A 27,369-nucleotide genomic window follows, 5' to 3' on the forward strand; every position below is an offset into this window, starting at 1 on the left:
GTAGATCATGCCTCGCAAACCTTACTGAATTCTTTGAAGAGGTGACCAAAACGTAGAAGTAGGTAGAGCAGTGGATGTGGCATACATGGATTTAAGTAAGGCATTTGATAAGGTTCCGTGTGGTAGGCTCATGCAGAAGGTAAGGAGGCAGGGGATGGGGGAAATGTGGCAGATTGGATTCAGAATTGGCTGACCCTTAGAAAGCAAAGGGTGGTAGTGGATGGAAAATATTCAACATGGTGCTCGGTTATGAGTGGCATACCACAAGGATCTGTTCTGGGTCCTCTTCTATTTGTGATTTTTGTAATTGATTTGGATGATGGAGTGGAAGTTACAGTAGTTTAGTTTACATTAGTAAGTTTACAGACGATATGAAGGTGGGTCGAGTTGTGGATAGTGCAGAGGACTGTTCTAGGTTACAAAGGGACATTGATGGGATGCAGAGCTGGGCTGAAATGTGGCAGATGGAGTTTAACCCTGAAAAATGTGAGATGATTCATTTTGGAAGGACAAATTTAAAAGCTGAATACAGGTTTTAATGGAAAGATTCTTGGCACTGTGGGGGAGCAGAGGGATTTTGTGGTTCATTTTCACAGTTCTGTGAAAGCTGCCACTCGGGTGGATAGAGTTGTTAAGAAGGCGTATGGTGTGTTAGCTTTCATTAATCGAGGGACTGAGTTCAAAATCTGTGAAGTTATGCTCCAGCTATACAAAAGCCTCGTTTGGCCACATCTGGAGTATTGTGTCCAGTCTGGTTGCCTCGTTACAGGAAAGATGTGGAGACATTGGAAAAGGTGCAGAGGAGATTTACTAGGTGTTGCCTGAAGTGGAGGGAAGTTCTTACAAGGAAAGGGTGAGACAGCTCGGGCTTTTCTCTTTCGAACGGCGAAGGATGAGAGGTGACTTGATAGAGCTGTACAAAATGATCAGAGGTATAGATAGAATGGACAGCCAGAGACTTTTCCCTGGGGTGGAATAGTTATTAAGAGGGGCATAGTTTTAAAGAGAGTGGAGGTAGATACAGGGGAGACGTCAGAGGTAGGTTCTTCACTCAGAGTGTGGTATTGGCATGGAATGCATTGCCGGAGAGGGTAGTGGAGTCGGCCTCATTAGGGGCATTTGAGTGGCTATTAGATAGGCATATGGATGGTCGTATTATGTAGGGGTGGAGGTTAGATAGACCTTAGGATTCGGGTAAAAGTTCGGCAGAACATTGTGGGCCGAAGGGCCTGTACTGTGCTAAAGTGTTCTATATTCCATGTTCATATTTTAAAAATTTAGATGTGCACTTGAGGCTATACACCAAGTCATTAGATGGGACAGCATTTTTTCGGCAGCAAGAACACTATGGGCCAAATAACTCCCCATGGCAGTAATGTTTCTGCACTTCCATGTTTCCAACACTTCTGGCTGAAATAAAAGGATGTGAAGCCTAGCTCTGAGGCTCTTAAGGATTGAGCCTGACATTTCCTTTGTCTGTACAGCCAACCAATTGAATGTTTGGTCGCTAAATTTGCTGATGACACCAAGACAGATAGAACAGCAAGTTGTCAAGAGGAGGTACAGAGCTGCAAAGGGATATAGACAAGGATAATAATTTGGCAGATAGAATATAATGCTGATAAATAAATTTATTCATTTTGGAACAAAGAACAGAAAAGCAATATATTATTTTAGTGGAGAAGACTGCCAAACTGATCAGTACAAAGGGATCTGGGTGGACTGGCATGTGAATCACAAAAGATTAGTATGCAGATTAGCATGTGAATAGGAATTCCACAAGACCGTAAGGTAAAGGAGCAGAATTACATATTTGGCCCTTCGAATCTGCTCCGCCATTTGATCATGGCTTATATGTTTCTCAATCCCATTCTCCTACTTTGTCCCATAATTTTTGATCCCCTCACTAATCAAGTATCAACTCTGTCTTAAATACCCTCAATGATGTGGCCTCCACTGCAGCAATGAGTTCCACTGATTCACCACAATCTGGCTGAAGAAATTCCTCCTCATCTCAGTCTAAAGTGTCATCCCTTCAGTCTGTGGTTGTACATTCGGGTTCTATTTCTCCTACTAGTGGAAACATCTTCTCCACATTCACTCTATCAAACCTCTCAGTATTTTGTAAGTTTCAATGAGGTTCCCCATTGTCTTTCTAAACTCCATCATGTACAGGCCAAGAGTCTTCAACCTCACCTCAGATGACAAGTCCTTTACCCCCAGGATCATTCTTGCAAACTTCCTCTGGATCCCTTCCAATGCCAGCATATGGGCCCAAAATCGCTCACAATATTTCAAACGTCTGACCAGAGCCTTAGAAGTCTCAGCAGTACATCCCTGCTTTTGTATTCCAGCCCTCTTGAAATAAATAGGGAATCTAAGCTAATCTAATCTAAATGCTTAACTGGCAACTGAAATTGCATGTTCAGAAAATCCTGAACCAGAACTCCTAAATCCTTCTGTGCTTCAGATTTCCGAAGCCTTTCCCCATTCAGAAAATAGTCTATACCTCCAATTGGAAAATAGAATGTTAGCCTTTGTTACAAGAGAGTTCAAGCACAGGATCAAGGAAACTTAGGAACTAGGAGCAGGAGTAGATCATTTGGCTTGTCAATTCTGTTCTGCCATTTGGTATAATCGTGGTTGATCCCCTATTTCAATGCCGCTGCTTTCTCTCAATACCAATTAATGCCTCTTAAATCAAAAAAAAACTTTAATATTTTACAGTGATTTTGCCTCCACAGGCTTTGCTGGTAGTGAATTCTGCAGGTTTTTCTCATCTCAGTTCTAAACGGACGACCCCGTATCCTGAGACTGTGTTCCCTGGATCTAGACTCCCCAGTCAAGGAAACCATCCTCACTGCATCTCATCTCTCCAGCCCTATTAGAATTTTATTTGTTTCAATCAGATTCCCTCTCATCCTTTTGAACTCAAGTGAATACAAGCCCATTTGAACTGATCTCTCCTCATAGAACAGTTCTGCCGAACCCAACATCAGCCTGGTTAACCACCACTGTATTTCCGCAATGGCAAGGAAATCTTGATGTAGCTGCACAGGGTCTTTATGAGACTACATTTGAAGAAATGCTTACAGTTTTAGACTCCTTACCTAAGAAAAGATGTATTTGCCATAGAGGGAATACAGTGAACGTTCAGCATACTGACTTTTGGAACGTTAGGAACAAAATCAGAAGTTGCTGGAAAAGCTCAGCAGATCTGGCAGCATCTGTGAAGAAAAAAAAGAGTTAACGTTTCATGTCAGCTGTCCCTTCCTCAGAACTGGACCAGATACGTTAACTCTGTTTTTTCCTTCTCAGATGCTGCCAGACATGCTGAGTTTTCCCAGCAACTTATGTTTTTGTTCCTGATTTACAGCATCTGCAGTTCTTTTGGTTTTTATTTTGGAATGTCAAGTTTGTTCTATACAAGGACAGGGTGGGTCAACTGGACATGTATTCACTGGAGTTCAGAAGAATGAGGGGGCTTTCGTGAAAACATAAAATACTGATGTGATTGACATGACCCTTCTGCAAAACTGGTTTATATTCATTTACTTTTATAATTATTTTGTATTTATTTTTATATGAATTTACATATATTTATTTTGACTCACCTTTTCAAATGATCCAGCAGAAATAGGAAGGTAATAAGATTAGGTTCTGGCAGTGAAAGCAGCAGATTCAGCATACAGCTCTCCTTAGCAACTGGATCAGACAGTGCTGAGAAAAATAAACAGCAATGTGAGTTTGATCATTTCAGACATCTACTCCAAAGGCCTGAACTTTGATTTATTACTTATCCGACAGAAAACAGAATGACTTTAAAATAGATCAATATATTGGTGAAAAGGATGTAATTTCACTCAGTTTTGGAGCATTAGTGCTTAGAATCATGGAATGGGAGAACACAGGTCTGATCTCCAATCCCAGATAAGGGCTACCAGACATTGCCGTTTCTCTGAAAATGGTAGGTAAAAATTGCAAGGAAATATGCAATTTTCCATTGGGCTTTTGAACATGTATCTAGCCACTCAGGGTGTAGGGTGAATCAGTTTTGTAACCATAATTGTAAGAACATATTGATTTTCTCCTTTTGTTTTTGGTAATGGTCCCACACAATCTCGTAATACATAACCACACGGTTCTTCATAAACTGCATGGGTTTCAAAAGTGTTTAATTACATGCTAACATTTTCCGGTCACCCAACATGTGATACATTTTACTGAGCTGCACTGTCATTATGAAACATTATGAAATCTTGGCAATATGTAACTGTTTCTCGATGTTTTTGTTTTCTGTATTTTATTTGTTAACTCGCAATTTCTCCAAATGATATCTGGATGGTATCATTTTTCAATGAACATTGACCACTCTTAGTCTGCAGATCTATGAGGATGTCTCCACTTCCTCACCAGGGCCGCTGTTTTTACATTTTAGCATTTTGGGACATCTTCAGCCTTAACTTCACTGTGTGCATTCTGTTCTAACTTATTCTGGATCTGCTTCCTGAGCCTCAATTAATAATGACACACCAAACATTTCTTTTGAATTGTCCTCATTTTTAAATGGAGTTTCAGTTATCCTAACATCTGTCTGTGATATTACTGTGATTGTACTGTGATTGTACTGTGACACCCTAGTGGTGGACTTTGTTTAGACATCGCTCTGCTCACGAAACACATTGGAAAATGAACTGAAACCTGTCCTTGCAACTGTTGTTTCCTTTGCCGCATTTGGAATTTCCATGATAACTTAGACTTTACAATTTACTAACTGTCCTGCCTATCACTAGTTTAGATGACAAGTCACACGTTAAAGGGATTTTGTACAGTGGAAGCAAGATGTACTCTCCACCCATAAAATTTACCAACACAGGCTTTCAATGAACTTCTTGCAGGGAAACTAAATACCTTCCCAGCAAAAGATTTTGAGTTGTGATGATGCTGTGGCTTTAAGAGGCGTGTTTTGTCCTGGTTTCTTTTAGACAGAGATTGGTGACCAAGTGTTGAGCAGTCTGTGAGAAGATAAACAACTTGTAAGGCCTTGGGTTTTTTTTTTAAATGGTTGGAAGAATAGAGCAAACTGAGTGGGTGAGTTTATGCTCTCACAGATCCAGGATTTTAGTTAGTTTTTGGCTGTTGTTGCTGGGGTGTCAGCAGGGTTAGAAGGCAGTGAATCTCTCCCGGCTACTCACTCTCTCTCAGAATTGTCTTTCGATGTTCTTTCCTCCTGGACTGCAGAATTGCATGTGAGACAATCTGTTTTCTGAATTTGCCTTTATGCCAAGGGCGTGTTTATGGGATGTTACAATATTAGAACAGTTAATTAGTAATAGTTACAATATCTATTATTCTGGTAAATTTTCCAAAAGAATTGTTATTCCAAGTTCTTCTTTCTTTTGTTGCATTCTAACCATAGTGCTTGAATAAATTGCATTTTGCTTAAAGTTCAGTAGTTTGACCAATCGAATTGTATCTTGAACACACTACTGACATTTACCTTTAAAATAAGAAAAATTTAGAGTCTAAGCTATCTTCTAAATATATTTTGAGTGGTGTCTGGTCTAGCCCATAACAGAGTACCCTTGTATTCCTTACTATATTACAGGTTTGGCTTCCTCATTTTAAGAAAAGGGGTTCAGAACTTAGAACATAGAATATAGAATAATAGAGCAGTACAGGCCCTTTGGCCCACCATGTTGTGCTGAACCCCTTTATCCTAATCCTAAAGTCTATCTAACCTCCACCCCTACCTTATATTATCATCCATATGCCTATCTAATAGCCACTTAACTGCCCCTAATGAGGCTGACTCCACTGTCTTCTCCAGCAATGCATTTCATGCTAATACCACTATCTGAGTGAAGAACCTACCTCTGATGACTCCCCTGTATCTACCTCCACTCTCTTTAAAACTATGCCCCTCATAATAACTACCTCCACCCTAGGGAAAAGTCTCTGGTTGTCCACTCTATCTATACCTCTGATCATTTTGTACAGCTCTAAGAAGTCACCTCTCATCCTTCGTTGTTCGAAAGAGAAAAGCCCTAGCTCTCTCAACCTTTCCTTGTAAGAACTTCCCTCCACTTCAGGCAACATCCTAATAAATCTCCTCTGCACCTTTTCCAATGCCTCCACATCTTTCCTGTAATGATGCAACCAGAACTGGACACAATACTCCAGATGTGGCCAAACCAGGCTTTTGTATAGCTGGAGCATAGCTTCATAGCTCTTGAAGTTAATCCCTCTATTAATGAAAGCTAATACACCATTTGCCTTCTTCAGAACTGTGAACATGAACCCCAAAATCCTCTGCTCCCGGACACTGCCAAGAATCTTTCTGTATTCTGCATACAAGTTTGTCCTTCCAAAATGAATCATCTCACACTTTTCTGGGTTAAACTCCATCTGCCACTTTTCAGCCCAGCTCTGCATCCTATCAATGTCCCTTTTTTAATCTAGAACAGTCCTCCGTACTGTCCACAACTTGATCACCTTCGTATTGTCTGCGAACTGAATAATCCACCCTTTCACTCCTTCATCCAAATCATTTACAAAAATCACAAACAGAAGAGGACCCAGAACAGATCCTTGTGGTACACCACTCGTAACTGAGCACCATGTTGAATATTTTCCGTCCACTACCACCCTTTGTTTTCTAAGGGTCAGCCAATTCTGAAGCCAATCTGCCACATCTCCCCCTATCCCATGCCTCCTTACCTTTTGCATGAGCCTGCCATCAGGAATCTTATCAAATGCCTTACTTAAATCCATGTATACCACATCCACTGCTCTATCTTCATTCATGTGTTTGGCCCCCTCTTCAAAGAATTTAATAAGGTTTGTGAGGCATGATCTATCCCTCACAAATCCATGCTATCACGAATCAAACTATGCCTTTCCAAGTGATCATAAATCCTATCTCTTAGAACCCTTTCCAATAATTCGTCCACCACTGACGTAAGACTAACCGGCCTGTAATTTCTGGAGTTATCATTATTCCCTTTTTTGTACAAGGGAGTGACGTTTGCCTCTCTCCAATCTTCTGGCACTATACCCGTATACAGTGAGGACAAAAAGATCATCGCCAAAGACCCTGCAATCTCTTCCCTTGCTTCCCATAGAATCCTTGGATAAATCCCATCAAGCCCGGGGACTTATCCATCTTCAAGTTCCTCAAAATTCCTAGCACGTCTTCCTTACTAGCATCAACCTTCTCTAGCCTATTTCACACTGCCCTCTCCTACAACCAGGTCCTTCTCAGTTGTAAATACTGAAGAAAAGTATTCATTAACGACTCCTCCTATCTCTTTAGGCTCCCTGCACAAATTCCCTTTACAATCCTTGATCGGCTCTACCTTTTCTCTGGTCATTCTCTTATTCCTCACATATGTGTAAAAAGCCTTGGAGTTTTCCTTGATCCATCTGCCAAGGATGTCTCATGCCCCCTTAGAGTTCTTCTAAGCTCTTCCTTCAGCTCCTGCCTGGATAACCTGTATCCCTCTGGAGCCTTTTCTGTTCCTGGTTTCCAAAACCTTACATAAGCATCCTTTTTCCTCTTAACTGTCGTTCAACCTCTCTTGAGAACCCAGGCTCCCTCACTCGGCCGCATCTTCCCTGCCTGTTAGGGACAAACATATTGAGCACACGCAGTATACATTCCTTACACAATCTCCACATTTCAATAGTGCTCTTCCCTGACAGCATTTGTTCCTATTTTATGTTACCCAGTCTTGCCTACTACTTCTCATCACACAAAACCATCACCCTCAGTACTTTCTTTTTGATCTCTGGAGGAGATTTTTGTGGCAATCCACCTATTCACTTTACCCTGGCGACTTGTATTTCTTTTACCTTTTGACTTCCTCTCTCTTTCTAATTTATGAGGGTGATGGAAAAAAGGCGTAGTTTTATGGTTCAGCTCATAATCTTCAGCCATTATTGCTGTCTGTCTAGAAGTTTGGGGCAGCATGGTGGCTCAGTGGTTAGCACTGCTGCCTCACAGCACCAGGGACCCAGGTTTGGTTCCATCCTCAGGCGAGTGCCTGTGTGGAATTTATACATTCTCCCCATGTCTGCATGGGTTTCCTCCCACAGTCTGAAGATGTGCAGGCATGTATAGATTTCTTACAGTGTGGAAACAGGCCCTTCAGCACAACAAGTTCACACCAACTCTCAGAACATCCCACCCAGACCCATCCCCTTAAACCTACCAGACACATCCCTGAGCATTCGGGGCAATTTAGCATGGCCAATCCACCTAGCCTGTGCAGTCCTAGGTGGATTGGCCATGCTAAATTACCCAGAGTATTCAGCAATGTGTGAATTAGGTGGGTTATAGGGGGCTGGGTCTAGATGGTATGCTCTGAGGGTCAGTGTGGACTTGTTGGGCTGAAGGGCCTGTTTCCACACTGAAAGATTAACATGGATATGGATATGGATTATAGGTATAAGTTGCAAATCTTTGGTCTTAAACATGGGTTATTATTATAGAAGGTAGTGAGCTTTTAAACTTGCTTTCAGAGAAAAAATGCCTGGATTTTCTGCTGGCCAGAAGTTGTTATACCAGTGTAAACAGGAGTTGCACATGGAGTTGCCAGATCAGTCCAGTTGCCTGAAGGACTTGACCACCCTAAATCAAGTGCAACTCCTCAGGAAAATCAGCCCATTCGCTCTAAGGTTATCATTTGTGGTTTTTAACTCTTGATGTCTGTTCAACTCTCTCAAATTTGATGTAGGTTGTCCAGACTATTTCCTTAAATTTTAAAATTTTTACCTACATTCCTCAGGCACTAACTCATATGCAACCAATATAATTTATTTTTAAAACATCATAATCCCTAGAAGCCATCCCTGATGGTAAAATGTATATTTCCTGCACTTTCCCTGTCGAAGTACTCTGCATGAGTAATGTGCCTTTGGCCAAAACAATCTGTCTTGCTTGACATGTTCTGATGCATCATATGGTACTCCCGGTTTGATCAGGATAGATATAGGATTCCCATTCTAGCACTATTCATCAGTTTTGCTATCCATTCTAAACTAATCCCATCTGCCTGCACATGGTCCGAATCCCTCCAAAGAACAAAGAACAAAGAAAATTACATCACAGGAGCAGGCCCTTCGGCCCTCCAAGCCTGCACTGATTGAGATCCTCTGTCTGAACCTGTCATCTATTTTCTAAGGGTCTGTATCTCTTTGCTCCCTGCCCATCCATGTACCTGTCCAGATACATCTTAAAAGACACTGACGTGTCTGCGTCTACCACCTCCGCTAGCAACGCGTTCCAGGCACCCATCACCATCTGCGTAAAGAACTTTCCACGCATATCTCCCTTAAACTTTCCTCCTCTCACTTTGAACAATGACCCCCAGTATTACAGTCCCCCACTATGGGAAAAAGCTTCTTGCTATCCACCTTGTCTATACCCCTCATGATTTTGTAGACCTCAATCAGGTCCCCCCTCAATCTCCGTCTTTCTAATGTAAATAATCCTAATCTACTCATAGTTTCTTCATAGTTAGCATCCTCCATACCAGGCAACATCCTGGTGAACTTCCTCTGCACCCTCTCCAAAGCATCCACATCCTCTTGGTAATGTGGCGACCGGAACTCTACACAACACTCTAAATGTGGCCGAACCAAAGTCTTATACAACTGCAACATGACCTGCCAACTCTTGTACTCAATACACTGTCATATGGAGGAAAGCATGCCATATACCTTCTTGACCACCCTATTGACCTGCGTTGTCACCTTCAGGGAACAATGGACCTGAACGCCCAGATCTCTCTGAACATCAATTTTCCCTAGGACTTTTCCATTTACTGTATAGTTCGCCCTTGAATTAGAAGTTCCAAAATGCATCACCTTGCATTTGCCCGGATTGAACTCCATCTGCCATTTATCTGCCCAACTCTCCAGTCTATCTATTTTCTGCTGTAAACTCTGACAGTCCCCTTCACTATCTGCTACTCCACCAATCTTCGTGTCATCTGCAAACTTGCTGATCAGACCACCTACACCTTCCTCCAAATCATTTATGTATATCACAAACAACAGTGATCCCAGCACAGATCCCTGTGGAACACCACTGGTCACAGGTCTCCAATTTGAGAAACTCCTTTCCACTACTACTCTCTGTCTCCTGTTGCCTAGCCAGTTTCTTTTATCCATCTAGCTAGCACACCCTGGACCCCATGTGACTTCACTTTCTCCATCAGCCTGCCATGGGGAACCTTATCAAACGCCTTACTGAAGTAAATGTATATGATATCCACAGCCCTTCCCTCATTTATCAACTTTGTCACGTCCTCAAAGAATTCTATTAAGTTGGCAAGACATGACCTTCCCTGCGCAAAACCATGTTGCCTATCACTGACAAGCCCATTTTCTTCCAAATGAGAATAGATCCTATCCCTCAGTATCTTCTCCAGCAGCTTCCCTAATGTCAGGCTCACTGGTCGATAATTATCTGGATTATCCTTGCTACCCTTCTTAAACGAGGCGACACAATTAGCAATTCTCCAGTCCTCCAGGACCTCACCCGTGTCTTAGGATGCTGCAAAGCTATCTGTTAAGGCCCTGGCTATTTCCTCTCTCGCTTCCCTCAACAACATGGGATAGATCCCATCTGGACCTAGGGACTTGTCCACCGTAATGTCTTTTAGGATTCCCAACACTTCCTCCCTCCTTTTGTCGACTTGACCTAGACTAAGCAAACATCTATCCCTAACCTCAACATCTGTCATGTCCCTCTCCTTGGTGAATATCGATGCAAAGTAATTGTTAAGAATGTCAACCATTTTATCTGACTCAACACATAACTTTCTTTCTTTGTCCTTAAGTGGGCCAATCCTTTCTCCAGTTACCCTCTTGCTCTTTATATATGAATAAAAGGCTTTGGGATTTTCCTTAACCATGTTTGCCAGCAATATCTCATGTCCCCTTTTAGCCCTCTTAATTCCTCGTTTCAGATTCGCCTTACATTCCCGATATTCTTCCAAAGCTTCGGCTGTCTTCAGGTGCCTAGACCTTATGTATGCTTCCTTTTTCCTCTTGGCTAGTCTCACAATTTCACCTGTCATCCATGGTTCCCTAATCTTGCCATTTCTACCCCTCATTTTCACAGGAATATGTCTCTCCTGCATGCTAATCAAACTCTCTTTAAAAGCCTCCCACATATGAAATGTGGATTTATCTTCAAACAGTTTCTCCCAATCTACATTTCCCCAGATCCTGCTGAATTCTGGTATAGTTGGCCTTCCCCCATCTTTGTCCATGAGTATTGTAAAACTTACGGAATTGTTGTCACTATTTCCAAAGTAGTGCCCTACTGTAATTTCAACCACCTGGCCGGGCTCGTTCCCCAACACCAGGTCCAGTATGGCCCCTTCCTGAGTTGGACCATATACATACTGCTCTAGAAAACTCTCCTGGATGCTCCTTACAAATTCTGCTCCATCTTGACCCCTAACACTGAGTGAATCCTAGTCAATGTTGGGGAAATTAAAATCTCCCATCACCACCACCCTGTTGCTCCTACACCTTTGCATAATCTCCATTCCCTTCCTGTTCACGTGCCTGTCTATGTGTCTCTTAAACTTTGCTGTAGTTTCTCCTTCTACCATGTACCCTGACAGTGTGTTCCCAGCACTTATCAGTCTGTCCTAAAAAAACTTCTTGCATATCTCCCTGAAACGTTTCCTTTCTTATTTTAAACCTAATCCTCTAGCATTTGACATTTCCACCCTCAGGGAAAAAAGAGATTCCAGTGATCCATCCTGTCCATCCCTCTCATAAACTTATAATTATATCAGGTCACCTCTCTGCCTCCAATGCTCTAGCAAAAATATTCCAAGTTTGTCTAACATCTCCTTACAGCTAATATACTCCAATCCAAGCAACATCCCAGTAAACATGTTTTTGCATCCACTCCAAAGTCTCTACATCATTCCAATTGTGTAGTGACCAGAACTGCATAAAATATCCCAAATGTGGCCGAGCTAAAGTTTTACACAGCTGTAGCATAACTTTCCAGCTTTTATAATCAATGTCCTAATGAAGGCAAGCGTGCCAATAAGCCTTGTTTATCACCATATCCACTTGTGTTGGCATTTTCAGGGAGCTATGGTCTTTGAACATAGAACTATAGAACACAGAAATGGGCCCTTTGGCCCATGATGCTGTGCTGAACATTATGCCAAATTAAACTAATTCTGCCTGCCCATGGTTCGTATCCCTCCATTCCTTGCATATTCATTTGCTTATCTAAAAGTCTCTTAAATGCTCCTATCACATCTGCCTACACCATCACCCCTGGTAGCACATTCCACTCTCTGCGTAAAAAAAACTTAGTCCTTACATCTCCTTTGAACTTGCCCCCTCTCACCGTAAATGCATGCCCCCTAATTTAAGACATTTCAACTCTGGAAAAAAGCTTCTGACCATCAACCCAATCTATGGATCTCATAGTTTTAATGACTTCTAATAGGAGATCCCAAAATACTTCTGCAAATCGATGTTCCTCAAAGCCTTGCCATTAACTGTACAATTTCTTCTTGACCTCCCAAAATGTATCACATCACACTTGTCCAGATTAAACTAGATCTGCCATTTCTCTGCCCAACTTTCCATCTGATCTAATATCCTGTTGTATTCTTTGACAAGTTTCCTCACTATTCACAACTCCTTCAATATTCTTGTTATCTGCAATGGCGTTACCATCAGTGAATCTCCCATTGTCAATATCCTTGGGGTTATCATTGACCAGAAACTCAACTGGATTCATATAAGCCCAGTGGCTACAAGACTAGGGCAAAGGCTTGAAATACTGCAGCGAGTACCACACCTCCTGACTCTCCAAAGTCTGTCCACCATCTACAAGGTACAAGTCAGGAGTGTGATAGAATACTCCTCACTTACCTGGATGACAGCAGCTCCAAGAATACTCAAGACACTTGACACCATCCAGGAAAAAGCCGCCCAGTTGGCTGTACTATATTCACAAGCATCCACTCTCTCCATCACTGATGCTCGGTAGCAGCAGCGTCTACTATCTACAAGATGCATTGTAGAAATTCAGCAAAGATCCTCAAACTGCACTTTCCAAACCCATGACCCCTTCCATCTAGAAGGACAAGGGCAGTGGATGTACAGGAACACCAGCACCTTCAAGCTCCTCTCCACTCATGATCATGATTTGGAAATATATCACCATTCCTTCACGGTCGCTGGGTCAAAATCCTGGAATTCCCTTCCTAAGGTATTGTGGGTCAGCCCATAGCAGGTGGACTGCAGCTCAAAGAGGCAGCTCACCACCACCACCTCCTCAAAGGCAACTAGGGACAGGCAATAAATGCTGGCCAGCCAGCAACGCCCACATCCCATAAAGTAATTTTAAAAAATACTAATTAAGGACCTTATCCACCTCCTCTAGTTCCATGTATAATCTCTCTCTTTGTCTCTGAATGGACCTGTTCTTTCTCCTAATAGGTGTATAAAGTGCCTTGAGAATCTCAACTTGAGAATCTCATTTAATCTATTTCCTAAAGACATTTCTTGTTTCAGTTCTTTTCTGCTTTCTTTATATTCCTTGAAGGCCTTGTTTGATTTCAGTTTCCTAAAGCCTACATATGCTTCCTTTTCATTTTTAACTAATCTTTCAATATCTTTTATCATCCAAGGTTCCTGAATCTTGCCATCTTTATCGTTCATCCTCACAGGAACATGCTGGTCCTGAATTCAGATCAATTGGCCTTTAAAAGATTCCCACATATCCAGATTTTCCAGTAAAATGGCGGTAAAGTAGCACTTGAGCCCGGGGCTTGTCCCCTCAGCGTGCTTTTCTTTTCAGTTTTTTCTTTTCCCTTTTGTTAATCTTCTATTTTAATTACCTCTTGTTGAAGAGAATGGTTGCAGCAATGGCATCAACAGTGACGAGTGACCCTAGCGCAGACTCGAATGGGCCCAGCAGCATGGATTAGGTGGTGACAAAGGTGAGTTTGGATTCCTGGTGGCTTCTGCATTGATGAGGTGGACCTAGCGCCAACTCATGGCTGCTGTGGCGGAGGTGAGTTTGGGTTCCCTGTCTGCATCTAGTGCAAATTAAAGGCGATGAAGGCGAGTTTGGGTCCAGTGCGAAACCCGGCAGCATCAGCAGCAGCTTATCAGAGGGGTGGGCTCAAAGTGGACTCACGGCAGCGGTGGAATAGAATTTGGGCTGCTGGCAACATCAGTGGCATCTGTACTGGCGAGGTCCAGTGAGGAGTCATAGCGGCAAGGGTGTCGGTACAGGCGAGAAATCGCCGAAAATTGGTGATTTCCATTCCGGTGGCGGTAGCACTGTGAAGGGGTCTTGTGCCTGGCCGCAAGGCCCAAGGCCCATGGTGGAGCACTTAACCAGAAGTGTAAAGTTAGCACTTTTTCTTAATTCCTTCTTTCTGCCTTTATATTCTATATTTTGGTTTGTATCTTCTAATAAAATACACGTGAAAATAAATACATCAAATATTCAAAGAGGTGGATTTACCATCAAATAGCCACTTTCAATCTAATTTCTCCAGTTCCTACCTAATGCTGTTGGAATTAGCCTTCTCCCAGTTTAGCACTTTCACCTGAGGAACAGTCTTATCCTGATCCATAACTATAAAGACTTATAATCATTGTTCCCAAAATGATACCCCACTGAAACTTCAATCACCTGGTCAGGCTTATTCTCCAGTACAAGATTTAGTATGGCTCCATCTCTAGTTAGACTATCTACATATTATTTTGAGGAGCTCTCCTGGATGCACTTAACAAATTCTGCCCGATATAAGCCCCTGACACTAAGGGAGTCCTAGTCAATACTGGGCAAGTTAAAATAGCCCATTACAACAACACTGTGTTTTTACATTTTTCTCTGATCTGCTGTTGCTCTGTCTCCCGCCGCTTTTGGGATGCCTAAGGTGTACCCCATCATTGTGACTGCACCTTTCGTATTCTAAAGCTCTACCCATACAGCCTCACTGGATCAGCCCTCCAAGATGCCCTATCTCAGTGTAGCTGTGACATTCTCCTTAATAATTAATGCAAATTCCCCACCTCTTTTACACCCCTCTCTATCTCACCTGAAAGACCTAAATGCTGAGCTTTCAGTCCTCTACTTCTCTCAACTAAGTTTCTGCAATGACAATCATATCGTAGTCCCACATTCTAATTCAAGCCATAAATTCATTGTTTTACTTGTTATATTCTTTGTATTAAAGTAAATACCCTTCAGATTGCTAGTCCCAGCATGTTAGTTTACCCTTGCCCTTCCTGTTCTTCCCATTGGACTTGCTTGCCTTAATGTCAATCTTCTCCTTAATCACTCCACATGCTGAACTACTGTTTCATTTCTCAACTCCCTTCCACACTAGTTTAAATACACCTGAGTGGCACTAGCAAACCTCATTGCAAGGATATTGGTGCCTTTCCTGTTTAGGCGCAACTCACCCATTTTGTATAGGTCCCACTAGCCCCAGATTACATTTGAATGATCCATATATCTCTTAAAATAACTGCTTAGCCACACGTTAATCTGTATTATCTTGCTATTTCTGGCCTCACTAGCATGTGGGGCAGGGGGTAATCCTGAGATTACAGCCCTTGAAGTCCTACTTTGCAACTTCATATCTAACTCCTTCAATTTCCTTTGTAGGACCTCATCTCTCTCTCTGCCTATGTTGTTAGTATATTATGGACCACAACCACTGGCTGCTCATCCTCCCCTTTCAGTATATCCTGTGCCTGCTCAGACATATCCTTTACCCTAGCACCAGGGAGGCAAAACTCTATTCTGGAGTCTCTCTCGTGGCCACAGAAATGTTTGTGATGGGGACTATACAGTTTCATATCATTGTGACTCTCCCTGCTCTACAACAGTGCAAATGTGCAAATCTGCAGAATATTTCCAGAATTTTCTGCAGTTTTTTTTTAATTTTCCAGAATCTGGAATGACTGATCATCCAACCCAGTTTCCTGCTTTCTTCTCATACTCTTTGATTCCTCTAGTCTTAAGACTTATACCTAACTCTTTGAAAACATTCAATGTTTTGGTATCAACTGCTTTTTGTGGCAGAGAATTCCACAGGCTTATCAAACTCTGGATGAAGAAATTTCTTCTCATCTCAGTCCTAAGTGGCTCAGCCTGCACCGTTAGATCATAATCCCCTGGTTCTGGACTCCCTGATCATTGGGAACATCTTTCTGCATTTACCCTGTTCCATCGTGTTGGAATTTTATACATCTCTATGCAATCATCCCTTATTCTTCTGAACTTCAGTGAACATAGTCCTCGCTTATTCAGTCTCTCTTCATACATGACTGGGAAAGTGTTATTGTGAGGCATGTATGAGAATCAGGATGACATAGAATTGTGAAATGCTAATAGATGTTGGTCAGTTTCAAATGACCTGAGTTGTTTTCAGGGTTCAGGCTGTGTGATCTTCCTCTCAGGCAGGATAAGATGCACAGAATATTCAAATATAATTTTGCGGAGGGAAAGAAGGAACACATTAATTTCTCATGCAAAGCCAATAAGATCAACAATATATTAAAAATAAAATCAGTCCTTCCAAGAGGGAAAAATCTTGACTGTGACTTACCAATTCCTTCAGCAAAATTAGGGTATAACTCATCTGTGAAGAGTGGTTCAGGCAACTCACGGAAATAAAGTTTCAAGGTTCCCGCAATGGCATTAACATCCATTTCGCTCATCATCACAGAGACATCTTTATTATCTGTAACAGGAATCAGGTAAGTGAACAGATAAGTGAACTGAAACATGGACAAACAAAGTGTACATGGATAAATAATTTGAACATGAATACATGAACTGAACATAGATAAATCATCTGAACGGATGAAGTGAACACAAATGCAAACATATGCAGTGATTACAGGAGATCCCATTGACAGGGTCAGACATACATTTCTGTAATCCAATCTGTTGCAAAGCTGGACATGAATCATGCATACTTGTGATTGCAGTTAGATGAGGATTTCCAAAACTATGCTGCAATTAATACCATAAGGATTCATGCCAATACATGAGGCTACCATTTAGGTATTAGCAGACTGTGCAATTTTTCAGTGGGCAATGGAGAACATTTTACAAGGTCCACCCCAGGCTGCCATTTGTCTAGGCGACATGCTAATAACAGGGAAGACCAATATGGAGCACTTAGAGAACTTGGACATAATTCTTAGATGTTTCTCCCAGGCAGATGTATGCCTTAGAAGGGAAAAATGTGAATTCCAGGTACCCCAAGTGACCTACTTGGATCATAGAGTCGACAAGATTGGGTTACACCATTGGAGGGTAAAAGCGAGGCTGATCAAAGGTGCCCTGCCCTGATTCCCAGGTCTATATTGGACCTTAGGTCTTTCCTGGGGCTAGTGAATTATTACGGAAAGTTCATGCACAACCTGGTCTCCAAACTGGCACTTTTGCCTCAACTCTTAAAAAACACGGTCAGCCTTGGAAATGGTCATGCAGCCATGCCATAGCTTTCAAGAATGTGAAGAAACAGCTATCATCCTCAAAGGTGTTAACGCACTATGATTTTCAGCAAGATCTGGTATTGACATACGATGTTTCCCTGCACGGCATCGGGGTAGTATTAGCTCATAGGTGGCCCAATGAAGAGGAGCATCCAATACCATTTGCACCCAGGACTTTGGTTAATGCAAAGCGTAAATACGGCCAGATAAAGAAAGGTTTGGCGGTCATATTTGGAATCAGGAAGTTCTATCCATAACTTTATGGACATACATTTGCAACATTAACTGACCACAAACCCCTGCTAGATCAACCTAAAGAGGACAAGGAAGTGTTGCTCATAGTTTCAGGCCATATTCAGCCGTGAGCTCTAATACTAAATACATATAGTTACAAGTGGGAACACTGTCCGGGAGGCCAAATAGCAAATGCAGATGCACTGAGCTGCCTCCCTCTGGCAGTAATCACCGGTGGTACCACCACTGAAACAGTCTGTAAAGGCTTTAAATTTTCTGGGCATATTTCCAGTCACAGCTGATAATACCAGTCTCTGGACGCAGAAAGATCCGGTTGTGTGAAAACTGAAACAGCTGGTGGTGATGGGGGAAACCAAACGGCTGTCACACCAGAAATGAAACCTTTGTGGATCTGAAGAGACCAGAACACAGTACAGAATGGCATTTTATTATGGGGAGCTAGAGTGATTATCCTGGCCAAAGGTCACTGCCAGATACAGGCTGAACTCCCCCAGGGGTTTCCAAAATGAAGAAGCTGGTGAAAATGTATATCTGGTGGCCATAATTGGATGCAGACATAGCCGTGCTGGTACAGCAGTGCCCAGAGTGCCAACAAGGACAAAAGTTATCATCAGCACTTGTCCCAGAGTTGTCCAGTTAACACTGGATTTAGTTACACATCAACAATGCAGGTTCTATCATGGTTTCAATGTCCTTAGTCATTGTGGATGTCCACTCAAAGTGGCTGGATGTGCACAGAGTTCAATCGTCAGTCACAGGGACGATGATAGAAAAACTAATGCATCTTTGCATCACAAGGACTCCCAAAGTGCTGGTCACAGATAACAGGTTCCCAGTTTGGGACAGCATGGTGGCTTAGTGGTTAGCACTGCTGCCTCACAGCGCCAGGGATCTGGGTTCAATTCTAACCTCAGGCGACTGTGTGGAGTTTGCATGTTTTCTCCGTGTCTGTGTGGGTTTCCTGTAGGTCCTCTGGTTTCCTCCCACAGTCCAAAGATGTGCAGGTTCGGTGGATTGGCATGCTAAATTGCCCATTGTGAATCGGGATGTGTAGATTAGGTGGGTTATCAGGGGATGGGTCTGGATGGACTTGTTGGGCAGAAGTGCCTGTTTTCACACTGTAGGGGTTTTAACTAACTCTAACTTCTAGAAGAGGATGAAAAAGGAGAACAAGGGAATTACAAGCCAGTTAGCCTAATATCCGCAATGGAGTAATTGCTGGAGTTAGGAATTATGGATGAGGTATGGATGAACACCTTGAAAGTTTTCACTAGTAGCATATGCCTGACAAACAATACTCAATATTTTGAAGAGGTGACTAAGACAGTGAACAGTGGAATGCCTATGGATGTTTTTTATTCGGACTAGCAGAAGGCATTTGATAAAGTCCCACGTTACATTATGTTAGAAGCCCATATAATTGAGGGCAAATTATTAACATGTATGGGGAACTGATTGAGTGGTCGGTGACAGAAAGTAGGAATAATGAGTTTGTACTCAAACTGGCAGGATGTGACCAGTGGTGCCCCGCAATGATCTATATTAGGGCCTCAATTATTCACGTTATTTATTTATATGAAATGGCATAGAAAGTCATATATCCACTCTTGATGATGGCACAAAGTAATGTGGCACAAATTACCAAGGAGTATCGATGTGGCAGATAGAGTTCAATGTAAGCAAGTGTGAGATTATCCATTTTGTACTGAAAAAGGATAGGGTATTTTACAGATGTATGAAGTTAAACAATAGTGGATGTCTAAAGAGACTTCGGGTTCGGGTGAGTAGATTGTTGAAATGCCATGAAAAGATGCAGCAGTTATACAAAACCCTAGTCAGACTCCACTTGGAGTACTGTGAGCAGATTTGGGTACCACACCTTGGGAAGAATATATTATTTTTGGAAGGAGTGTACCATAGGCTTACAAGAATGATACAAAACAGAAACTGCTGGAGGAAGGACTTTTTCTCCACATGACAGACCTACTGAATTTCTCCAACAATTTGTATTTTTGTGTCAGATTTCCAGCTCCTGCAATTGTTTGTTTTTGGCTTACAAGAATGATACCTGGGCTTCGGGGCTTAGGTTAATGAGAAGAGAATATTAAAATTAGGCTTTTTTCTCTAGAAATTAGAAGGTTAAGGGGTGATCTGATCTAAGTCTTCAAGTAATTAATAGGAAGAGAGGGTTGATAAAGATAAACTGTTCCCCCTGATTGGGGATGCTAAAACTAGAGGGCATAGTCTGAGAATTAGGGCTAGATTGTCGAGGAGAGAATTTAGGAAGCACTTCTACACACAAAGGGCGGTAGGTGCTTGGAACTCCCTTCCAAAAATTGGCAGGGGCTGCTGAAAGAGTTGTTAATTTTAAATCTGAGAGTAGTGTTTTTTTTAAAGCAAAGTTATTAATGGACATGGGCCAATGGCAGGTATATGGAATTGGGCCACGAATCAGCCACAATCTCACAAATGAACAGGCTTGAGGGGCTGAATGGCCTATTCCTGTCCCTATATTCCCATCTCGCAACATAAATCTATTTGTTTTTCTTTATTTATTATAGGTTTCTTTACTGATTTAATTTGAAATTCATCCTTTCCTGACTTTAAGGACCATGTATTATATACAACAGCAAGATACTTACTGACATCAAAAGCAGCTTTAAGGGCCTGAATGTCTGTTGCAACTCCTGAAACTCGATAAATTCCAATCTCCTCCATTCCACGTCTCTCAATCTCTTCAACACATTGTCGCACTATGTAAGGCACCTTTGATCTTTCCCGCCTGGAAAAGTAAAAGGAAAAGGAAAGTGCCTAAAGCTGAACAGAATTCAGTTCTTAGAACTGTAACACATACCCGAGAGCTTTTCTGATACAAGAGCTGTTTTTATATAATTTTCAGAAAAAGCACCTAAATATATATTTTTCTAAAGTTCTTTTCTCATACTTTCCGCATCACACGCCACTGTTCCTCAAAACTTCTGGACAATTAAGGGAAAGTTAGATGATCTGCTTAGCCTAGGTGACAGTATTTAGATGCTAACCCATATCATCCTGTAGCCACGACTCTATAATAGCTACTAGATTTTACTTCTGTATTTCTATTTGTGCTCTTGCTCGTTTTGATTTGAATATTACATGCATTCATGTATACAGCCTTTGGTTTTATCCTATTACTCTCCATGTAAATTCTGGTCTTATTTGATGGTTAACTCTTCTGATTTGACCTCCATATCCCTAGCTGTCATAGTCTGTTTATTTCCTGAGTTAATAATTTGCTCTTTGGGTTTCATTTTACTTATTGATTTCCCACAACTTCCCAAAATTGTTCGGTTGCCCCAATTTTTGGTTTAAAGCCCTCTCTAATCCCTAGTTATGTAGTTGGCTATAACCCCTGTCGCAGCACAGTTCAGTTGAAGATCGCCCCATTGATATAGATCCATTTTCCGCTATGCTGAGGCCAATGTCCCATAATTTGGAACTCCAATCTCCCACACCAGTCTTTGAGTCATCCATCAATTTTTCAAATTTGTTTTACCCTATGCCTATTTGAACAGAAAAAACATTCAGATCTTTGAGGTTCTGCTTTTTATTTAATAAGGATACCTTTATCCTGAAACAGTTTAGGTCGAGCCTCCCTTTTTGTCCTGCCTGTATTGGATCCTCCCCCCCCTGTTGCAAATTACTTTGCAGCCCTGAGCTGATGTCCTGAACTGTGGCACTAGGTAAGCACCATAGCTGTTTGGGCTTGTGCTCTTTGCTACAAAATGTATCAGATTACCCCCCTCCTCCCACCACCCACCCTCAACACCCCCTCCCCACCAACGACACCAATTGGCATCCAATTCCCCCTCCTCCAATTCCCCCCCCTCCTCTCCCCACCATTGTACTCTCCCCTCCTATTACTAAATTCCTCTTTATGGCCAATTCTTGAATGGTTTCCTGTACTACAGTACCATGGTCATCCAGCCTGCAGCTCTCTCTCATCTAGACAAGCTGAAAAAAATGCAAACTTTTTTGACAATTATGAATTCTAAGGCTCCTGTGCTCCTGTCCTCACTGTTTCACTCACAGTCACTCTCTCCAAATCTGACGACCCAGCCTTAAGAGGTGTAACTGCTTCCCAGTACAAAGAATCCAGGTAACATTCCCCTTCCCTGATACATCACAATGTCTGTATTATAACCTCCATCTCAAATTCTGAACCAAAGTTGTTGACATATTGGCTCTGAACGAAATTGGCATCCAGGAATTGCCACATGCTGCAACTGTCACACATCTCTTCTCCAGTCATTCTTAACATATTCTAAAGAATTACTTAGTTCTCTTGGAGTCCTGGCAATATTTATCCGTCAACTAATACCAACAAAAAAAAAATTGATCAAAAGTGCAAGTGAATGACCCAATCTGACATCACCAACGACATGGAACAATTCATTTACAATTTACGATTACCAATTTCTTTTGTGCAGTTGCCAGCTAATGAATTATTATGTACCAATGTTCTATTGGTTAAATCGGTTAAAGACCACTTCACAAACTGCAAATAGGGCCATCCTTCAAAAGCAACCAAGGATTCCCTGGCGCCATGGTTAGAGGGCCCTTAGCCACGTCCAACCCATTTCCTGCACTTCTGCTCTCACTCTTTCTCTTCCTTCCCACAACAACAACAGGGTTCCCTGGACCTCCACCAACCTCCAAATTCAATGGATTATTAGCTGCCATTTCCGTCACCTCCAAAAGGATGTCACCACTAGACACAGATTCCCCTCCCCTTCCTTGTTAGCATTTCAAAGGGACTGTTCTCCCAGAACACCCTGGTCCACTCGCCCACCACTCCTGACACCCCATTGCACCTATCCAATCCATACAATCGCAGAAGGTGCAGCACTTGCCCGTTTACCTCCTCCCTCTTCACTATCCAAGGCCCCAGACACACTTTCAGGTGAAATAGGGATTTACCTGTACTTTACTCAATCTAGTCTACTGTAGTAGCTGCTCACAATGTTGTCTCCTCTACACTGGGAAGACAAAATGCAGGCAGGTTGACGGCTTTGTGGAACCCCTGATTTTCTGTTTGTAAAAATGATCCTGAGCTTCTAGTTGCAGACCACTCCAATACACCATCAAGTTCTCATGCAAATATTTCTATCTTGGGCTAGCTACAGTGCTCCAGTGAGGCCCAGTGCAAGCTGGAGGAATTGCATCTTATTTTTCGCGTGTGAACCTTGCAGTCTCAGGACTAATATTGAGTTCAATAATTTTACAGACTGACCATTTCCTTCCATGTCTTTTACCCACCCCGACACCCCAAAACCTGCTATTGCTTTCAGCTGACAAACATCCCACTGACTCATGGTAATACATGGTTTGCAACTAACCAAAACGGGCAAGGTCCATTTGGGAAAGCACTGAACACATTGACAGACTTCATTGTGACTATGCAAAGGTATTGGGGAAGGTGTAGAAACTTCCAAACAGCTCATCTATTCAACCCACTAAGCACGATCATTGCTGCAGATTGTGCATTGAACTTAATGGTCATCTTATAACTCATTAAACAAGAGTTGAAGCAAGTCAGTTTCAATCCTCAGAAACTGCCTAAGATGATAACAAGGACTGGATTATTCAGCATTCCAATGTTTAGACTGGAGGATTTAAATAGTTCAAAGTCCTAGAAGTAGTGGGTCTCAAACCCATTTTCTAAAAGTGTGAGGCATATGAGGCAGCATTAAGTATAAAGCAATTCGATGCATTCCACCGCTGCTGCTGAAGATCTATCTGCAACATCAAGTGGGGGGACAAAAGTCTCTATTCCACGGCTCTTATAAGGTTGCAGCATACCCTGGCAATGGAGAGCATGCTCATCAGCTTTACTGCATTGGCAGATTCTTGCACACTAAGCATAGAAAATAGGAGCATAAGTAAGCCTACACCACCATTCAATGTGATCATGGCTGATCATTCAACTCCTACTCTGTTCCCACTTCCTCCCCATACCCGAGATCCATTCAGCCCTAAAGGCTGTATCTAACTCCATGAAAAAAAAATCAACGTTTACTTCCGACTGCTTTCTGTTGCAGAGAATTCCACAGGCTCCCCATTCTCCGGGTGAAGAAATTTTTCATCTCAGTCCTAAATGGCCTACCCCTTAAACTGCAACCCCTAATATCGAATGTCTGGTTATCAGCAACGTCCTTTCTGCATTAACTGTGCCCAGCTCCTGTTCGAAATTTACAGGTTTCTATGAGATCCCCCTCAGTCTTCTGAAGTCCAGTGAATACACTCTTAACTGATGCAGTCTCCCTTCATGTAACAGTCCTGCCATCTCAGCCCAACCATCAATCTAGTAAACCTTCACTGCATTCCCTCGATAGCCAAAACATTCTTCCTTAGGTGAGGAGACTGAAACTGTACAATTCTCAAGGTGTAATCCCAACGAGGCCTGTACATTTTGCAGCATGGCATCTCTGCTCCTGTACTTGAATCCTCTTGCTATGAAAGCCAACCTACTATTTATCATCTTCACCACTTGCTGCACTTACATGCTAACTTTCAGCAACTGGCGAACAAGGACACCCAGGTCTTGTTGCAAGTCCCCATTTCACAACCTATCACCATTCAGATAAATAATCTGTCTTCTTCCTATTTTTGTTACCAAAGTGGACGACCTCACATTTATCCATGTTCTGTCTCAACTGCAATGTATTTGCTCACTCACTCAACTTATTAAAATCACACTGGAACATCTCCACTTCTTCCACGCAGCCCAGCTTTGTGCAGTCTGCAAACCTGGAGACAATATTTAGTTTACTCATCTAAATCATTATGAATATTGTGAATAGCTATTGTGAATAGCTGGGGCTCAAGCACTGATTCCTGCATTATTCAGTCACTGCCTGTTTCTTGGAAAATGACCTGTTTATTCCTACTTTGGCCTTTGACAAAGAGCTACACAACAGGCTGCAAAGTAAGAAACGAACCCATGGTGTTAGCGGCAAGTTACTGTCGTACACAGAGGATTGGCTGACTGGCAGAAGGCAGAGAGTGGGGATAAAGGATTCTTTCTCAGGACGACAACAGGTGTTCCACAGGGGTCCGTGTTGGGACCACAACTGTTCACACTGTACATTAATGATCTGGACAAAGGAACTGAGGGCATTGTTGCTAAATTTGCAGATAACACAAAGATAGGGGAGGCTGCAGAAAGACTTGTCAGGCTAGGAGATTGAACAAAGTAGTGGCAAATGCACTTTGGTCAGAAAATTAGAGGCATTGACAGTTTTCTAAATGGGGAAGGCTTTGGAAATCTAAAGCACAAAGGGACGTAGGGGTCCTAGATGAGCATGTTTTTGAGGTTAACATGCAGGTTCAGATGGCAGTTAGGAAGACAAATTCATTTGAAAACAGCTAGAATACAAAAGCTGGGATATGCTGCTGAAGTTGCACAAGGCTCTGGCCAGACCACATTTGGAACATTATGAGCAGTTTTGGGTCCCATATCCAAGGAGGGATGTGCTGGCCTTGCCAGGGGTCCAGGGGAGATATACAAAAATGATCCTAGGGATGAAGGGCTTGTCATAGGAGGTGTGGTTGAGGGCTCTGAGTCTAAACTTGATGGGTTTACGAAGGATTACAGGGGATCTCATTGAACATTCCAGAATACTGAGAGGCCTGGAGAACATGGACATGTAGAAGATGTTGCAATGAGTATGAGAAACTAGGACAAGACAGCACAGTCACAGAGTGAAGGGCTGGCCCTTACAATTGAAATGAGGAGGTATTTCTTCAGCCAGAGGGTGGAGAACTTGTTGCTGCAGAAAGCTGTGGAAGCCAATCATTTAGTGTTTTTAAGGCAGAGATAGAATCTTGACTACTAAGGGAATGAAGGGGTTAAGGGGAGAAGGCAGAAGCATGAGACAGAGAAACATATCAGCCATAATCGAATGGCAGAGCAGACACGATACTCCCACCTTCGATAAGTTTTGATGCCCTTGCCCAAGAATAATCTATCTACCTCTGCCTTAAAAACATTCAATGACCCCCGCTTCCAACGTCTCTTCTCATCTCTGTCCTAACAGGGCAACCCTTAATTTTTAAACATTGTCTCCTAGTTCTATACTCATTCATAAGGGGAAACATAATCTCCACATCCACCTGAGCAAGACCATTCAAGTTCTTATTTAATCCTCATAAGACAGTTTGTTCATCCCAGGTTCAATCTAGTAAACATCCTCTTAATCTCCTGCCATGTATTTGCGTCCTTTCTTAAATAACGACTGCACATAGTATTTGAGATGCCACACCTGGAGCATTAGGAAGCGGTGTGTGGGGCATTGGTGGGGCAATGCACACTTTACACTGCTTTCGTCTGGCTTCTGCTTTTTCCCCCAACAGCGAGTCTTGAGGTGCTCGATGTCTTTACGAATGCTTTTTCTCTACTTTGGATGGCCTTAAGCCAGTGATTTTCAGGTGTCGATGGGATTGTCACATTTTGCCAGTGACGTCTTGAGGGTTTCCTTGAAGGGTTTCCTCTGTCCACCTGGGGCTCACTTGCCATTTCGAAGCTGGTATAGAGCACCTGCTTGGGGAGTCTGGTGTTGGTGATGCAAACGACATGTCCAGCCCATCACAGCCATTAAGGATGGATGGTGCCTTGATGCTGGGGATGTTGGCCTAGTTGAGGATGCTGGTATTGGTGCGTCTTTCTTCCCAGTGATTCATAGAATCTTGTGCAGGCAGCATTTGTGGTGGGGCTCCAGTACCTTGAAGTGTCTGCTGTAGAAAGTCCGTATGTCAGAGCCGTATAAAAAGGTGGGAACCATCACAGGTCTGTATACCATTAGTTGGTGTCAGATCTGATGTTGTTACCCATGGACACCGTTTTCCTTAAGTAGCTGAAGGCTGCACTAGTACACTAGAGGTGGTGCTGGATCTTGTTGTCACTAACTGCTTTGGTTGACAGGACACTGTTGAGGAAATGTAAGTGGCCAACATTCTCCAAGGCCTCCCTGTGGACTTTGATGATCGGGGTTCGCTCCTCAGTGCCAGGCCAGGTTGGTAGTGGACCTTGATCTTGTACTTGTTCAGGCTGAGACTCAATCTCTCATACACCTCAGTAAAGGTGCTAACAATGGTCTGGAGTTCGTCCTCTGAGTTTGCACATATGCAAGCATCATCATACATTGCAGCTCAATACACTGGCTGAGGTGACTGGTTTTGGCTGGATGATGGCAGAAATTGAATTATTTCCAGCTGGTTCTGTAGGTTAGCTCTACTCCAGTGGGGAGCTTTCTAGCAGTGAGATGAAATATTGTAAAGAGGTAGATCAAGAACAGCGTTGGGGCAACGATGCAGGCCTGCAGGGCATAGGTCAGTGGTGGAATCATTTGTCATTACCATGACTTTCATTTCGTCCTTGAGCTGGTGAAGGAATGTGGCAAACTTCGTGGTGCTGTCAAAGCATAGGACCCTCCTTAATGCTTCCTGGTTGACAGTGTCAAAAGCCTTTGTTAGGATGAAGAAAGCCAGTTACAAGGTAAGTTTTTCTCTCTGCATTTCTCATGCAGCTGTCGTATGATGACAATCACG

At 42.5% G+C, this 27,369-nt stretch overlaps 1 protein-coding gene across 2 annotated transcripts in view; it reads right to left on the reverse strand.

Annotated features, from left to right (window-relative positions):
* si:dkey-91m11.5 (PH_BCR_vertebrate and RhoGAP_Bcr domain-containing protein) overlaps positions 1–27,369 on the reverse strand; it is a 613,456-nt gene that overhangs the window by 14,652 nt on the left and 571,435 nt on the right. For both annotated transcript variants that reach the window (XM_048555997.1, XM_048555996.1), the window contains 3 exons: positions 20,424–20,563; positions 16,629–16,763; positions 3,615–3,720 (listed from right to left, as the gene is read on the reverse strand). In XM_048555997.1, the coding sequence (XP_048411954.1) occupies positions 3,615–3,720; positions 16,629–16,763; positions 20,424–20,563 (381 nt within the window). The remainder of the gene's footprint in view (positions 1–3,614; positions 3,721–16,628; positions 16,764–20,423; positions 20,564–27,369) is intronic.

Source organism: Stegostoma tigrinum, chromosome 26, assembly GCF_030684315.1.
Source record: "Stegostoma tigrinum isolate sSteTig4 chromosome 26, sSteTig4.hap1, whole genome shotgun sequence".
Classification (NCBI taxonomy): domain Eukaryota; kingdom Metazoa; phylum Chordata; class Chondrichthyes; order Orectolobiformes; family Stegostomatidae; genus Stegostoma; species Stegostoma tigrinum.